At 46.0% G+C, this 16,198-nt stretch overlaps 1 protein-coding gene across 1 annotated transcript; it reads left to right on the forward strand.

Annotated features, from left to right (window-relative positions):
- Positions 1 to 1,411: 1,411 nt before the first annotated feature.
- Positions 1,412 to 13,495, forward strand: LOC137335378 (phosphoenolpyruvate carboxykinase, cytosolic [GTP]-like). The gene is made up of 9 exons (XM_068000722.1): positions 1,412 to 1,525; positions 6,024 to 6,277; positions 7,202 to 7,383; positions 8,122 to 8,325; positions 8,477 to 8,664; positions 9,129 to 9,291; positions 9,421 to 9,777; positions 10,888 to 10,983; positions 12,171 to 13,495. Exons 2-9 carry the CDS (start codon positions 6,054 to 6,056, stop codon positions 12,623 to 12,625), a joined length of 1,869 nt encoding a protein of 622 aa, XP_067856823.1. The 5' UTR covers positions 1,412 to 1,525; positions 6,024 to 6,053; the 3' UTR covers positions 12,626 to 13,495.
- Positions 13,496 to 16,198: the final 2,703 nt, after the last annotated feature.

Consider the following 16,198-nt stretch of genomic DNA (forward strand, 5'->3'; position numbering starts at 1 on the left):
ATTGAAGTAGATCTGAAAATCAGCAGCTGGTCACAGACTTGTATTGTACATTGACCCTGGACATGTCTAAGCCCAGACATTGTGTTGTGGGCATGGCTGATCCCAGCCTCCCAGCTCGAAGATGTGCCATGTTCTGTATTCCAAATCAGCCTTCAGTCTCCCAGCTGGAGCTTGTTCTTCCTACACTGCAAATATCCCCAAGCTTCCTCTCCCCTCCAGCCTCACTGTTGAAACCAAAGTTCGCTGCACTTTCTGCTTCATTTATTCCATCCCAGGATCTCAAAACTGTGAAGCACCTTAACTCCCTCAGTCTTCCCTTCCTCATACAATCTTTAGGCTTTTAAGCTCAAGCTTGGTGTCATCTAATCATTATTCTCTGATTTTCCTCATCGTCTCACCTATTCCTTTCACCCTGGGTGATGGGCTACACTGTGAGCCTTGGCTCTTCACTTGGGTTCCTCAATTTAGTAAATCATTATCAAGAATGATATTAAGGAGAAAAAAATACAGATTAAAGAAAGAATTTGCATTTCTATTGTGCCTTTCACGACCTCAGGAAGTCCCAAAGTGCCTCACAGCCAATGAAGTACTTTTGAAGTGTAATCACTGTTCTCATGTAGGGAAACGCGGCAGCCAATTTGTGCACAGCAAGATCCCACAAGCAGCAATGAGATAAATCACCAGATAATCTGCATTTTTAGTGATGTTGCTTGAGGGATAAATGTTGACCAGGATATTGGGAAGAACGCCCCTGCTCATCTTTGAATAGTGCCGTGGGACCTTTTACATCCACCTGAGGGGGCAAACGGGGCCTCGGTTTAACGCTTCATCCGAAAGACGCACCTCTGACAGAGCAGCACTCCCTCAGTACTACACTGGAGTGTCAGCCTGGATTATATGCCGAACTCCCTGGAGTAGGATTTAAACCAATGATATTCTGACTGAGAGGCGAGAGCCAAGTCTAATTGTTTTCCAGGATTTAAATTCAATTTGCTCCAGACAGGTTGACATTAGAAACAATCACATCAGTAACAGCACACTCGAGACTCTCAATGCAAATATCTTTTCGCACCCTCACCTTTAACCGAACGGTGATTACTTGCAATGTTGATGTAAACTATTAGCATTATGATTTTGCCCATCAACGAAGGGCACAGATTGTTCCAACTAGCTGACATGTTGTGGTACAGGGCTACTCAATGCGCAGCTTCGCAGATGCTGAAATCATCAGCATTTTATTAATGAAACAGTCTGGGCTTTGTCCAGAGTTAATCATTGACAATGTACTGACATGTTTTTGAAAAAGAGTACAAGGTTCTTGCGCAGTCTGAACGTGTTGTTGACGACACAGCCAGGCCCATCCCTCCGAATGGATGGGAGGTCACTGTGGCTGGGAGGGCATTAAAGAGGGGAGAGAAACCTCCCAGGGAAACAGACCTAGCCCACTGACAGACACTCAACACGCAAAGCAAGGGCAGTCGGAAGAAGGCAAGTCTTGGATCGGCAGAACTGAAGAGATTCCCTGGTGAGTCAGAGCGCTAAGAAAAAATGATATCCATTTACCATTGTTGCGGACTGGTTACTCATCACTCCGTTTGCAAGAGGGTGGGTTAACAACTATTCTGGCTGTTAACCCACCCGCTACACTGGTTTACACACCGGGGAAGTGGGACCGTTTAATTTACACGGAATTAGCAGGGGCATATAATGATGTGATGAGTCTGTCCACAGAATTGTGCATATTCGTAAACTAGGCTTTAATCTTTCAGGATCAGAGTGACGACAGGGTAGTGGCTCTGGGTTAGTCAGGCAGGGTCATTCTTTACCCTTTCTGGAGTTAAAGAAAGAACTTGCATTTCTATAGCGCCTTTCACGTCCTCAGGACGTCCCAAAGCTCTTTACAGCCAATGAAGTATTTTTGAAGTGTAGTCACTGTTATAATGTAGGAAATGTGGCAGCCAATTTGCACACAGCAAGGAACCACACACAGCAATGTGATAAATGACCTGATAATCTGTTTTAGTGATGTTGGGTGAGGGATAAATATTGGCCAGAACTCCTCTGCTCTTCTTCAAAATAGTACTGTGGATCTTTTACATCCACCTGAGAGGGCAGACGGGGCCTCGGTTCAACGTCTCATCTGAAAGATGGCACCTCTGACAGTGCAGCACTCCCTCAGTACTGCACTTAATAGTCAGCTGGTTTTTGGGCTCAAGCCTCTGGAGTGAGGCTCAAACCAACAGGCGAGAGTGCTACCACTGAGCTACAGATAATGTTTTGTTGGGTTGGGTCATTATTGTGGTGGCTGGAGCAAGTAGTGGCGTTTGCCTGCCCACCTTCCCTCTGTATCAGCTCTGTAGACACATAGTAGAGTGGGTGAGGGCCTCATTGTGTAGTTTTCCAGAAGGGCAGGCGTAGACTGAATGATTGGTTCTTAAAGGTGATTTGGCAATATGGTTGTGTTCCTTTCATGGTCCAGACCGAAAACCCAAAGAAAGTCTGAATTAGGTATAGGCTGCCAATACATTTTGTTATTGAGTTCCTGTAGCATGGTAGTGCCGAGTTATTCAGGGTCCGATATGAGATAGTCTGTTTGAGGGAACACAGCCAGTCCACAATGTCAACAATACTCAAGGGCAGACATTAATGAATATAATAAAGGCAAAACTCATCAGTCCTGTGGTGGAAGGAAACTGTTTACAATGTTTAATGAGGATAGCTCACCTGTTATCTGACCTATGATGTGGAATGTTACATGCCCAATAGAATTGTTCCGGAAGGCCTGTAGGAGCGGAGGGAAGGGAAATTCTTGCAAATTGCTGTTTTCAGTTAGGAATATTAGCTAGGAGGTAAATCAAACTCCCGAAAGAGAAAGATGGTTCATGTTTGGGGTTAATTCAGAACTGGCAGGGTCAGGCTGGAGAAACATCCTTTTTGGGTCCCTTTTTTTTGTAAATCTTTGAGTCTCCTCGATTCTTGGAAAAACTAGGATTCTGCAAAACAATCTGAGGGAAAATTGAGAAAAACTCAGTTGGGTTAATTTTGACTTTTTGCGATAGTGTAAAACGGGCGAAGGAGAATCTGCACTCTGTTTTACATCTCTCCTGATATTTGAAGCCAATGGAAATAAAAATCGGGAGCGATGCAAAGCGGACTACCGACTCGCTATCACCCATTTTACACTATCGCACAATGTCAAAATCTACCCCAGTGTGCCTCCCCTCATCAAATAAATCAAACATACCGAGATTTAACACAGTTGCATGTTTGTGTACATTTATTTATCTGAATACGCATTTACAGTTGTTTTTGGGGGGATATTTGATTACAGGGTGTATTGATGCGACCAGCCTGTACACTGGTAGTTTCCATAACTAGGTTATAATAGCCAATTGGGTGGTTAGCTGAATGTGGCAGAAGGGTTTTAGGGATCCCACCAACCCATCAATGGGGTGGCGGAGCAGCGGACATGAGTGCCGCCCAAACTCGATGCCAACCCAGAAGTTAGAACCAGAGCTCCAGTCCCCACTTGCCAGGACTGTCTAGAGTGCGGCTTGACCCATACACCTAAAACGCAGAGGCCGGAATCCTAATCACGAACCCAAAACCTCGCTCCACCCACATGTACACACATCAAGAGGAACAAAGCAAGCTGTTAACTGGAACAAGCACCTTTTTAAATTTGCAATGAAACTCTGACTGACCTCAGCTAACTTAACAGCAATTCAACTTTGTGGCCTTAAAGGGTCACATCTCCAACGTAGCAGCAGAATGAATCACTAAAAATACAGATTATTGGTACAATATTCCTGTCCTTATAAAGCAACATAGTCCTCTGATTTATTGTGAGCTGCCCCTAGGAGATCCCCTAGTTTTATATATAAGGTGTCCTCCGTGGTCAGTGAGTAGCACTCTTGCCTCTGAGTCAGAAGGTCGTGGGTTCAAGTCCCTCTCCAGAAACTTGAGCATGTAATCCAGGCTGACACTCCAGTGCAGTACTGAGGGAGTGCTGCACTGTCAGAGATGCCGACTTTCGGATGAGATGTTAAACCGAGGCTCGGTCTGCCCTCTCAGGCGGATGTAAAAGATCTCACGGCATTCTTCGAAGAAGAGCAGAGGGGTTCTCCCAGTGCCCTGGCCAATATTTATCCCTCAAACAACATCACTAAAACAGATTATCTGGTCATTTTCTCATTGCTGTTTGTGGGACCTTGCTGTACGCAAATTGGCTGCCACGTTTCCTACATTACAACAGTGACTACACTTCAAAAAGTATTCAATTGGCTGTAAAGCACTTTGGGACGTCCTGAGGTTCTATCTTTCTTATATATCTGGTAACAAATAGCTGGGAGTTATTTAGAACACAGTAAATCAGCTGTGCGGTTGTGAAAATACGAGCCTCTCATATAGAAATGCAAGAGGCTGATCAGCTTCAGGAGAATCTGGAGAGAGGCCACATTACTGTCCTAACCTCACTGACAGTAATGATAATAAAAAATATTATTCCCTATTTGCTCATTTCTCTTGAAGGATTTTGGTTGCTCACAGCGAGCACAGTAGAGGTGGTGTAGCAAAGGTTAACAAGGTTGATGGGGATCTATGAGCTGAGAGGATGCGATTGATGGTAAAAGACTTTTCCCAGCAAAATAAGGGCATAATGCACTAAAACTGACAACATACTGGGGAATGTTTTCCTCTGGTCGCTAGCGATAGTGAAAGGATCAGTGTGGGTATATAACAGGAACATCTGATTTTGTCTGATAACAACAGCAACAACTTGCATTTGTACAGTGTCTTTAATGTAGTAAATGTCCCAAGATGCTTCACAGGAGCGATTATCAAACAAAATTTGACACAGAGCCATATAAGGAGATATTAGGGCAGGTGACCAAAAGCTTGGTCAAAGAGATAGGTTTTAAGGAGTGTCTTAAAGGAGGAGAGAGAGGTTTAGGGAGGGAATTCCAGAGCTTAGGGCCGAGGCAGCTGAAGGCACGGTCGCCAATGATGGAGCGATTAAAATCAGGGATGCGCAAGAATTGGAGGAGCGCAGAGATCTCGGAGGGTTGTAGGGCTGGAGGAGGTTACAGAGATAGGGAGGGTCGAGGCCATGGAGGGATTTGAAAACAAGGATGAGAATTTTAAATCGAACCAATGTAGGTCAGCGAGCACAGGGGTGATGGGTGACGGGGACTTGGTACGAGTCAGGATATGGGAGCAGAATTTTGGATGAGCTCAAATTTACAGAGGGTGCAAGGTGGGAGGGCGGACAGGAGAGCATTGGAATAATCGAGTCTAGAGGTAAGAAAGGCATGGATGAGGGTTTTAGCAGCAGATGGGCTGAGGCAGGGGTGGAGACAGGCGATGTTATGGAGGTGGGAGTAGGCGGACTTGGCGATGGAGAGGATATGTGGTCGGAAGTTCATCTCAGGGTTAAGTCGGACGCCGAGGTTGCGAACAGTCTGGTTCAGACTCAGACAGTGGCCAGGGAGAGGGATGGAGTCAGTGACAAAGTTGAAGGAGCCTTGGGACCTTTTACTACGTTAAAGACGCTGTATAAATGCAAGTTGTTGTTGATTTATACCCACAGAGACTGCTTCAGTCACATTTGCAACTGGAGGGAAATAGACCTAATCATTTACAACATAGACCAATAAAATATACCGTATTAAATATACTATAACACTCCAAATAACGATATAGTACGAGCCACACTAGGAAAGGTAAATTGTTCCCGTGTTAGTACAGTAGTACTCCCACTGTTAATAGTGTTGATTCAACTGTAATTTTTTAAAAACAAAATGTACAGAACATCATCCTTCATTTGTAGAACTCTATGATTTAAATTGAGTTGTGTGTGCATGTTGTACTAGTTCGATGTACCCAAATGTCAAAATATCCTGTGCCAGTAAGTATAAGAGACCCTGCCCCTCAGAAACAAACTTCACATTCAGTGAGTTGCTCAGCGACACGGCAGGAAGCTGACTCCAACCACTCTCAGCAGTGATGTCATTGTTATTTTGCAGGTTTTTGCTGGTCCATTTCTCGGAGAAGACATGGCTCCCCAGCTCCAGTCTCAGCCCCCGCTGCCTCTGAAAGTGGTCCAGGGGGATCTGAAAACTTTGAGCTCTGCAGTGAGAGACTTTGTTGAAGAAAGTGCAAAGCTGTGCCAGCCGGACAGCATCCACATCTGTGATGGGAGCGAAGAAGAGAACAGGCAGATTCTGTCCCTGATGGAGGAGCAGGGGATGATCAAACGCTTACGCAAGTATCAGAACTGGTGAGCAGCTTTTTTCTCTTCCAACCGATGTTTTTTGATGAAATTTTATTGAGCTTGTCAATTTTAGGCCCACCATTTTTAACCTTTGTCATCCAGCACCACCAACAAGCACTCCCAGGCCGGGTATAAGAGGGTTACATGCAGAGCAAAGCTCCCTCTACACTGTCCCACCAACGTGCCTCAGCCCCAACCTCAGGAGGACTCTTGCTGCTACACCAATTTGGCATTTCTATTCATAGCATCAACTGTTGGTGAGGTTGCCAGTTCAGTGCCAATGTGCGGCAGATTTGCTGCCCACATGTTCACATTCTTGTGCCCTTCATGCCCCAGAGGTGAATGGACAGAGATCCAATGCCCTTCACCAGCTGGTAAAGGGAGTGATTTCCTGTGGCTGTGAAATGACTTAAAGGAAAACACAAGTAAATTATTTGTAGGACAACGGTTGCAGGAGTGAATAGTGGTGAAAGAAGCTAATTACATAAAAGGATGAGGGTTCATTGCTTGATTTAGATTCTTAAGTAATGAACACTCAATGATACCAATCAAAAACAAGCTTCATTGTACTCAGGACAAGAGTGCAGTAAACCTTCAGCTCGCCACACTCACCAACATTCGCAACAGGAGAAGATAGAACACACACAGCACAAAGTCCACTCTCCCCACCTCCCACAGTGCCTCACCTCACACACATGCATTACATTCAATCCCAAAACAGGGGTTTTATAGAAATATCACCGTCCTGTACAGGGATTTCAGATCATGGACAGATTGGCCAAATGTAATAGCTGGGCTCAGCCCCAGGTCTCCGCCCTCAATCCCGAATCACCACACATTGCAGTGATGTGTTATTGAGGTTCTACTTGTGATGAGGATTCACTCGCCTTAATCACCATAACTGAATCTGACAAACTTTGCCACTTCCAGCTGGTTGGCTCGCACGGACCCCAGGGATGTTGCTCGAGTGGAGAGTAAAACCGTGATCGTGACCCCTGAACAGAGGGATACCATTCCCATACCAAAGAACGGAGTCAGCCAGCTCGGGCGCTGGCTGTCGGAGAAGGAGTTTGAAAAGGCTTACAATGCACGCTTCCCAGAGTGTATGAAAGGTATAGACACTAATTGAAACAGGGAGATTTCTGGGCTATTCTTTCTGGATATTGATTTGTGAGTTATTGCTCAACAAACGTGCAGTGATTATATCACGGTTATTGACTCTTCAGTCTGGACCTTATCATGCTTCATTTACACAAAGTGCTCAGTCCACCTGCTTCCCTTACAACCCCAGGATACCTGACACAGTTCCCAGTCTATTTTGGACGATCCAGGATCTCTGGTGCTGGCTGTGACAGCTTCCAACTACCAACATTGCAGACAAACTTCCCGACTGCACTGTTCTGCTGCCCAAACTACAGCACCGCAGTTAAGATGTTTGCCTGTTCCAGGGGGCGTCAGTAGCTGGCAGGATGATGTGAGACACAGATGGTGGCAAATGACAATCAAAAGTGCAACCAAAATTGAAAGAAACCCCCTCCCCCCACCCACTGTGTTCACTACAGTTTGAACAAATAACAGATACAAGGGAGTTTGGGGTTTGGATAACAGATAGAAACTCCCTGAGCTCCACTCTTGTGGTTTATGACCATGTCTGAATCCGTTGATGAGATTTTTGACTTGCCATTACTCACGATGCCTCTTGTTCCGTCTGTAGTTCTGTAAATGCCGTAGTGGACAGCAGGAAATGTAGCCAAACCTGAGCTTAACCTTGGGTTCATAAGAATTTAAACATCAGTCACATTCTAGCCCGGAACAATTTCATGATTAAGTTTCTTCCTTTAAATCCCTAGGCCGTACAATGTACCTGATTCCATTCAGCATGGGACCTGTGGGGTCACCTCTGTCCAAGATTGGGATCCAGCTGACGGATTCACCTTACGTTGTGGCTAGCATGAGGATCATGACTCGCATGGGATCAGCTGTCCTGGAGACCCTGGGCAATGGCCAGTTTGTGAAATGCCTTCATTCAGTCGGATGCCCTTTGCCACTAAAGAGTGAGTTTGGATCCTGCCACTTTGGATCAGTTATTGCTCTCTGGGTGCGGGGTCGGAGGGGAGGGGGGGTGAAGAGGGGAAGGGGGTCCTACATTTTGATCAAACAGCTTTATATTGAACCTTTGGGTGACAATCCATCTCTTGTATTTAGAGCCACTGGTCAATAACTGGGCCTGTAACCCTGAGCTGACACTGGTCGCCCACATACCTCAGCGCAGGGAGATTATTTCATTCGGGAGCGGTTACGGAGGTAACTCACTGCTGGGGAAGAAGTGCTTCGCTCTGCGGATCGCCTCCAGGATTGCTGAAGAAGAGGGCTGGCTGGCCGAGCATATGCTGGTAAGAAGACAGGATTTACTCTTTGCTGGAGCAGCGATTAAAGTGGATATTCAGCAGCTGTAGTTTATCAGTAATATACCTCTGACATGTGAAAGAAACAAACTTCTGAAGTATAAACCCTGCTTATCACACTGAGACTGTAGGCAATGAGTGATGTTACTCAGTCTCACACTGACTGACAATGAGCTTAATAATGTCTGAAATTTAGGTTAGATTACACTAATTGTCCTTATTTTACTGCTATAATTTCAAAGCACTGAATCATTTGGGATCGGGTGTGCAGCATGGGAGATATGACGGAGCAGGAATATTTAATGGTGACACATTGCTCAGTCTGTGTCAGTATGAACACGCACACTGACTGTCCCATGCTACATTTCTTTAGTCAGGTTGCACAGGACGCTGTAGCCCAGGGTGAGTGCACAGGAATCAGCTGCTCATCAGTCTCTCCTCTCCCTCCACAGATCCTGGGAGTAACCAATCCCAAAGGCCACAAGAAGTACATTGCTGCTGCTTTCCCCAGCGCTTGTGGCAAAACAAACATGGCCATGATGAATCCGACATTACCTGGCTGGAAAGTTGAGTGTGTGGGAGATGACATCGCCTGGATGAAATTCGATGAACAAGGTTTGTTGGTCTTGACATCGCTCTATAGTTTAAGGCCGATGTGAAATAATTAGATGGGAAAGTATCCGTTTGGGTTGAACACTCGTCCGATGAGTTTATTAATAAGTATCATACCGTCCCTTCCCACAGGGAACCTGAGAGCAATCAACCCAGAAAATGGCTTCTTTGGCGTAGCTCCTGGAACGTCCGTAAAAACAAACCCAAATGCAATGAAAACCATCAGCACCAACACCATTTTCACCAATGTGGCAGAGACCAGTGACGGGGGTGTTTACTGGGAAGGAATCGATGAAACCCTGCCTCCCGACGTCACAGTGACTTCATGGAAAAACAAACAGTGGATGCCGGAGGATGGGGAACCGTGTTCTCATCCAAACTCCAGGTTCTGCACTCCCGCCAGACAGTGTCCGATCATTGACCCGGACTGGGAGTCTCCTGAAGGGGTTCCCATTGAAGGAATTATCTTTGGAGGACGGAGGCCGAAAGGTACAATAGTTTAATCAATAGACCAACATAAATAAACATTAGACAAGTGCGAGCAGAGCCTGGGAGCAGTAGTATTGTACTGGACTGCTGCTCAGAGAGCTCTAAGACTCTTGCAGTGACTCAGTGCCAAATTTCAAACCCCTTCTGTGATGGACATTTTGTGTTGACCATCTTTGTTAATGCGATGTCTAAATTTCAGCCTGGATGTTGGATGGAGCATTCCTCGGGAAAAGAGTGCCTTGGGTTGAGAAGGAAATATTTCCTGGAGATCTGTCCATTATTCCAAGCCATTTCAAATGCCAGCCTTGGTTCAGTGGCAGTGCCTCTTCCTCTGAGCCAGATAGTTGTGGGTTCAGGTCCCACTTAAGGACATCAGCACATAATCTTGTCTGGCGCATCAGTATAGTACTGAAGGAGTGATGTATTTTTTGAGGCGCCAACTTTGAGATGGGATGTTAAACCAAGGCCCAGATTGCCCTGTCTGTTGGTTGTTAAATATCCCGTCGCACTATTCGAAGACTGGCAGGGGAGTTTTCCCAGTGTCCTGGTCATTATTTATCTATCAACCAACAGATTAACTGGTCGTTATCTCTTTGATGTTTGTGGGACCTTGCTGCATACAAATTGGTTGCCATGTTTCCTACGTTACAATGGTGACTACACGACAAAAGTACTTCATTGGCTGTGAAGCGCTTTGGGATGTCCTGAGGTTGTAAAAGGAGATATATCAGTACAAGTTCTCTCTCTCTCTCTGTCCCACCTGCAAAGCACATTTCCTTTTGGCTGATCCAGACCTGTGTTGGCAATGGGCCGTCCGGGATACATTTCCAACTTGCCGACTGGGTGTAAAACTGGCATTGCAGATCGGCCGCCCGTTATAGAAATTGCCAGATTGTCATTTCCATGGAAATCGCCGTTAGTTTTACTGCCGGACAGCAAGTGGAAAATCTATCCCATTGAAATCCACAGTCCAGTCCTAATAGTGCGGTCTGACTGGATGAAGGTGGGAGTGGGCTGATTAAAGTACAAGGTGGAAGGATTTCAAAAATACAAATAAACAGCGCAGTCCGTAGCAGACCATTATTTCAAAGACTTTCCATTCCGTTCCAGGTGTCCCTCTGGTGTATGAAGCGTTCAACTGGCAGCACGGAGTTTTCATCGGATCAGCCATGAGATCAGAGGCTACAGCTGCAGCAGAACACAAAGGTACGAGAGTAACACTGGGACACAGAGTACAGTAACACTGGGACACAGAGTACAGTAACACTGGGACACAGAGTACAGTAACACTGGGACACAGAGTACAGTAACACTGGGACACAGAGTACAGTAACACTGGATACAGAGTACAGTAACACTGTGACACAGAGTACAGTAACACTGGGACACAGAGCACAGTAACACTGGGACACAGAGTACAGTAACACTGGGACACAGAGTACGGTAACACTGGGACACAGAGTACGGTAACACTGGGACACAGAGTACGGTAACACTGGGACACAGAGTACGGTAACACTGGGACACAGAGCACGGTAACACTGGGACACAGAGCACAGTAACACTGGGACACAGAGCACAGTAACACTGGGACACAGAGTACAGCAACACTGGGACACAGAGTACAGTAACACTGGGATGCAGAGTACGGTAACACTGGGACACAGAGCACAGTAACACTGGGACACAGAGTACGGTAACACTGGGACACAGAGCACAGTAACACTGGGACACAGAGCACAGTAACACTGGGACACAGAGCACAGTAACACTGGGACGCAGAGTACGGTAACACTGGGACACAGAGCACAGTAACACTGGGACACAGAGTACGGTAACACTGGGACACAGAGCACAGTAACACTGGGACGCAGAGTACGGTAACACTGGGACACAGCACAGGAACACTGGGACGCAGAGTACGGTAACACTGGGACACAGAGTACAGCAACACTGGGACACAGAGTACAGCAACACTGGGACACAGAGTACAGCAACACTGGGACACAGAGTACAGCAACACTGGGACACAGAGTACAGTAACACTGGGACACAGAGTACAGTAACACTGAGACACAGAGTACAGTAACACTGGATACAGAGTACAGTAACACGGACACAGAGTACAGTAACACTGGATACAGAGTACAGTAACACGGACACAGAGCACAGTAACACTGGATACAGAGTACAGTAACACTGTGACACAGAGTACAGTAGCACTGATACACAGAGTACAGTAACACTGGGATACAGAGAACGGCAGTACCAGTGGGACACAGAGTACAGCAGTAACAGTGAGACTCAGAGTAAATCATAGTTCTGTTAACTCGGATAATTCCCGTGTCACCCTTGGCACCAGTTCTTCACTGTTCCTTTTGTCTGTTTCTCAGGGAAGGTCATTATGCACGACCCTTTCGCCATGAGGCCTTTCTTCGGGTACAACTTTGGCAAGTACCTATCGCACTGGCTCAGCATGGAGCACAGGGCCGGCTCAAAACTACCCAAGATCTTCCATGTCAACTGGTTCCGCAAGGACAAGCAGAACAACTACCTGTGGCCGGGCTTTGGGGAGAACTCCCGGGTCCTGGAGTGGATGTTCCGGAGAATCGAGGGAGAGGAGTGCGCCAAGCTGTCTCCTTTGGGGTTCATTCCCGCAGACGGAGCCCTGAACCTCAAGGGTCTGGGTAATGTCAACATGGACGAGCTCTTCAGCGTTGAGAAAGAGTTCTGGGAAGAGGAAATAGAAGAAATCAGAAAATATTTTGAAGAACAAGTCAACAACGACCTTCCCAGTGACGTGGCCAATCAGCTGCTGCAGTTAGAACAAAGAATAAGTTGGTTGTAGCGAGGGACAAAAAGAAAAACTTAAGATGCACGGTCTCTCCCAATGGGTCATCTTGTTAAGGGCATGCGTAGCTAAGCCGTGCAGACCAGGAACACCCCCCCTCCCCTGGTTTGACCTCTGATCTATGCTGAGATAACTGACCTCACCCAGGCAACTATCAGGGGCAATTGGTCTCAATGCCTCATGGATCAGAGGGGGGAAATTCAGCCAGGTTTCCTGCTCCCGGCTGCTGGTCAGTGACGTCTGCTGCAAGGGCAACATGCGTGTGTGTGTGTGCGTGTGTGTGTGTGTGTGTGTGGCCTCCTGGTGAGGATGAATTGGGCTTAGTCACGGCTCAATAGCTCACAGTCAAGGCTTCACGCATGAAGTATGGTCACTTGGGTGAGAAAGTAGAGTGAATGGTCAAAGGTCGGATCGGGGAGGGGGGCGAATTGGCAGAAAAAGAAGGCAGAAGCAAATGGAGGAGCATTTTCTGATTATAATAAACTGAACTATAATGATTTAAAAGATCATCATCCTGATTTAGTTTCACTCTGCATTCAACGTAGTTTATACAGTCACATAGGCTGTGAGTGACATTGTTTAAATGTTAATATTGATTGGTTTAGAATCAAAGTTTGCTGTTGTTTCTGAACACCAGTGACAGCCTCCAGCTAACTATTGTTACGTATTATTGTAATAATATAAACTCTGAAGGATTATGACAATTCTTTTTCTTGCTCAAAGGAATCCTTTTTTTAACATAAAATTTGTGTTTTGTTTTTGTAACTTATTATTTTTATTATCTGGATGCTTTGTAGCATCGATGCTTTATTTAAATCACAGCAAGGCTCCTATTCATTAAAAAAGAAACATTTTTACTTTGGAAAAGTCTTCTGTGTGTTCTTTATTGGAATTACTAAAGGGCTGAGTAAATTGGCAAGAAAATGTGTATTATTTCCCCCTCACTGAGGTATTGAAGTAGATCAACTCTGGGTTAACTCCAGTAGAACACAAGGAGGGCCTGGAGCAGCGGTGTGGTGAAGTTAGAGATGAGTTAGATTCATTTCATAAGAAAGCATGTAACAAGAAAAGGCCTTTCAGCCATGATGCCTACTCCTTCCACACACCATGTACAATCTCCCCTGTCGTGGACTCTACCCACCCATTTAATCTCTTTCCACACACCATATATAATCTCCCCTGGTATGGACTCTACCCTGCCCTTTTAATTTCCCGTACATCATGTACTTTCTCCGCTATCATGGACTCTACCCACCCATTTAATCTCCTTTCACACACCATGTACAATCTCCGCTATCATGGACTCTACCCACCCATTTAATCTCCTTTCACACACCATGTACAATCTCCTCTATCATGGACTCTACCCATCCATAGATACATTTAAGGGGAAGCTAGAGAAAGGAATAGAAGGATATACTAATAGGGTTAGATGAAGTAGGGAGGGAGGAGGCTCGTGTGGAGCATAAACACCACCAGTTGGGCCAAATGGCCTGTTTCTGTGCTGCAAAATTCTATATAATTCTATGTAATTTAATCTCCTATCACTCATCATGTATTATCTCCTCTATCATGGACTCTATAACTAATTAATCTCCTTCCACACATCAAAGGATAAAACAAAAAGAGACCTAGTGTAGACTCGACACTAAACATGTCCAAGCAATGCAGGGCAGCAGTCAAAGCCAATAGGATGCTGAGCTACACAGCAAAAATAGTAGGGTACTGTCCAGGAAATGATGGTCAAACCATTCAGTGCTTTGGTCAGACTGCATTTCGAGTACTGGGTCCAGTTCTGGTCACTGAGACACAAGGGAGAGAGATTCAAGCCCTGGAGGCAGTGCAGAGAAGAGCAATGAGGCTGATTCCCCAATGTCAGGGGACTGAGTTATAAGGAAACATCGGAGAGACATGGGCTTTTCAGCCTGGAAAGAGGTGATTTTATAGAGGCGTAGAAGATAGTTAAGAGAATGGAAAGGTTAATCCAGAATATTACTTTAAATTAATCTAGCTGGACAAGGTGGGCACGAGTTCAAATTAATAAAAGGCAAATTTAGGCCTGATATCAGGAATTTCTCCACATAGGGAGTGATCAACACTTGGAATGAACCCTCGGATAGAGTAGTGAAAGTGAAAACTCTGGAATCAGTCAAGAAGAAGTTGGATGCTGTGATGGAGGAATGTTAGGGTTATTCTAAGTGAATGAACTAAGACAGGCCGAATGGCCTATCTCATCCGTAATTATCCCGTGATCTTGTGACTGAACCCCTTCCATTTAATCTCCATCCACAGACCCTGTCCGGTCCACCCTATCATCGACACTATACCACCCATTTAATCTCCATCCACAGACCCTGTCCAGTCCACCCTATCATCGACTCTATACCACCCATTTAATCTCCATCCACAGACCCTGTCCAGTCCACCCTATCATCGACTCTATACCACCCATTTAATCTCCATCCACAGACCCTGTCCGGTCCACCCTATCATCGACTCTATACCACCCATTTAATCTCCATCCACAGACCCTGTCCAGTCCACCCTATCATCGACACTATACCACCCATTTAATCTCCATCCACAGACCCTGTCCAGTCCACCCTATCATCGACACTATACCACCCATTTAATCTCCATCCACAGACCCTGTCCAGTCCACCCTATCATCGACTCTATACCACCCATTTAATCTCCATCCACAGACCCTGTCCAGTCCACCCTATCATCGACTCTATACCACCCATTTAATCTCCATCCACAGACCCTGTCCAGTCCACCCTATCATCGACACTATACCACCCATTTAATCTCCATCCACAGACCCTGTCCGGTCCACCCTATCATCGACTCTATACCACCCATTTAATCTCCATCCACAGACCCTGTCCGGTCCACCCTATCATCGACACTATACCACCCATTTAATCTCCATCCACAGACCCTGTCCGGTCCACCCTATCATCGACTCTATACCACCCATTTAATCTCCATCCACAGACCCTGTCCAGTCCACCCTATCATCGACACTATACCACCCATTTAATCTCCATCCACAGACCCTGTCCGGTCCACCCTATCATCGACACTATACCACCCATTTAATCTCCATCCACAGACCCTGTCCAGTCCACCCTATCATCGACTCTATACCACCCATTTAATCTCCATCCACAGACCCTGTCCGGTCCACCCTATCATCGACTCTATACCACCCATTTAATCTCCATCCACAGACCCTGTCCAGTCCACCCTATCATCGACACTATACCACCCATTTAATCTCCATCCACAGACCCTGTCCAGTCCACCCTATCATCGACTCTATACCACCCATTTAATCTCCATCCACAGACCCTGTCCAGTCCACCCTATCATCGACTCTGTACCACCCATTTAATCTCCATCCACAGACCCTGTCCAGTCCACCCTATCATCGACTCTATACCACCCATTTAATCTCCATCCACAGACCCTGTCCAGTCCACCCTATCATCGACTCTATACCACCCATTTAATCTCCATCCACAGACCCTGTCCAGTCCACCCTATCATCGACTCTATACCACC

Source organism: Heptranchias perlo, chromosome 19 (genome assembly GCF_035084215.1).
Source record: "Heptranchias perlo isolate sHepPer1 chromosome 19, sHepPer1.hap1, whole genome shotgun sequence".
NCBI lineage: Eukaryota > Metazoa > Chordata > Chondrichthyes > Hexanchiformes > Hexanchidae > Heptranchias > Heptranchias perlo.

Excerpts from the sequence above, each read along its gene's own strand:
- LOC137335378 (XM_068000722.1), top strand. The coding sequence starts at position 6,054 with ATGGCTCCCCAGCTCCAGTCTCAGCCCCCGCTGCCTCTGAAAGTGGTC. Across the intron at positions 7,384-8,121 it reads CTTCCCAGAGTGTATGAAAG|GCCGTACAATGTACCTGATT; the intron begins GTATAGACACTA and ends TTAAATCCCTAG. Across the intron at positions 10,984-12,170 it reads AGCTGCAGCAGAACACAAAG|GGAAGGTCATTATGCACGAC; the intron begins GTACGAGAGTAA and ends TCTGTTTCTCAG.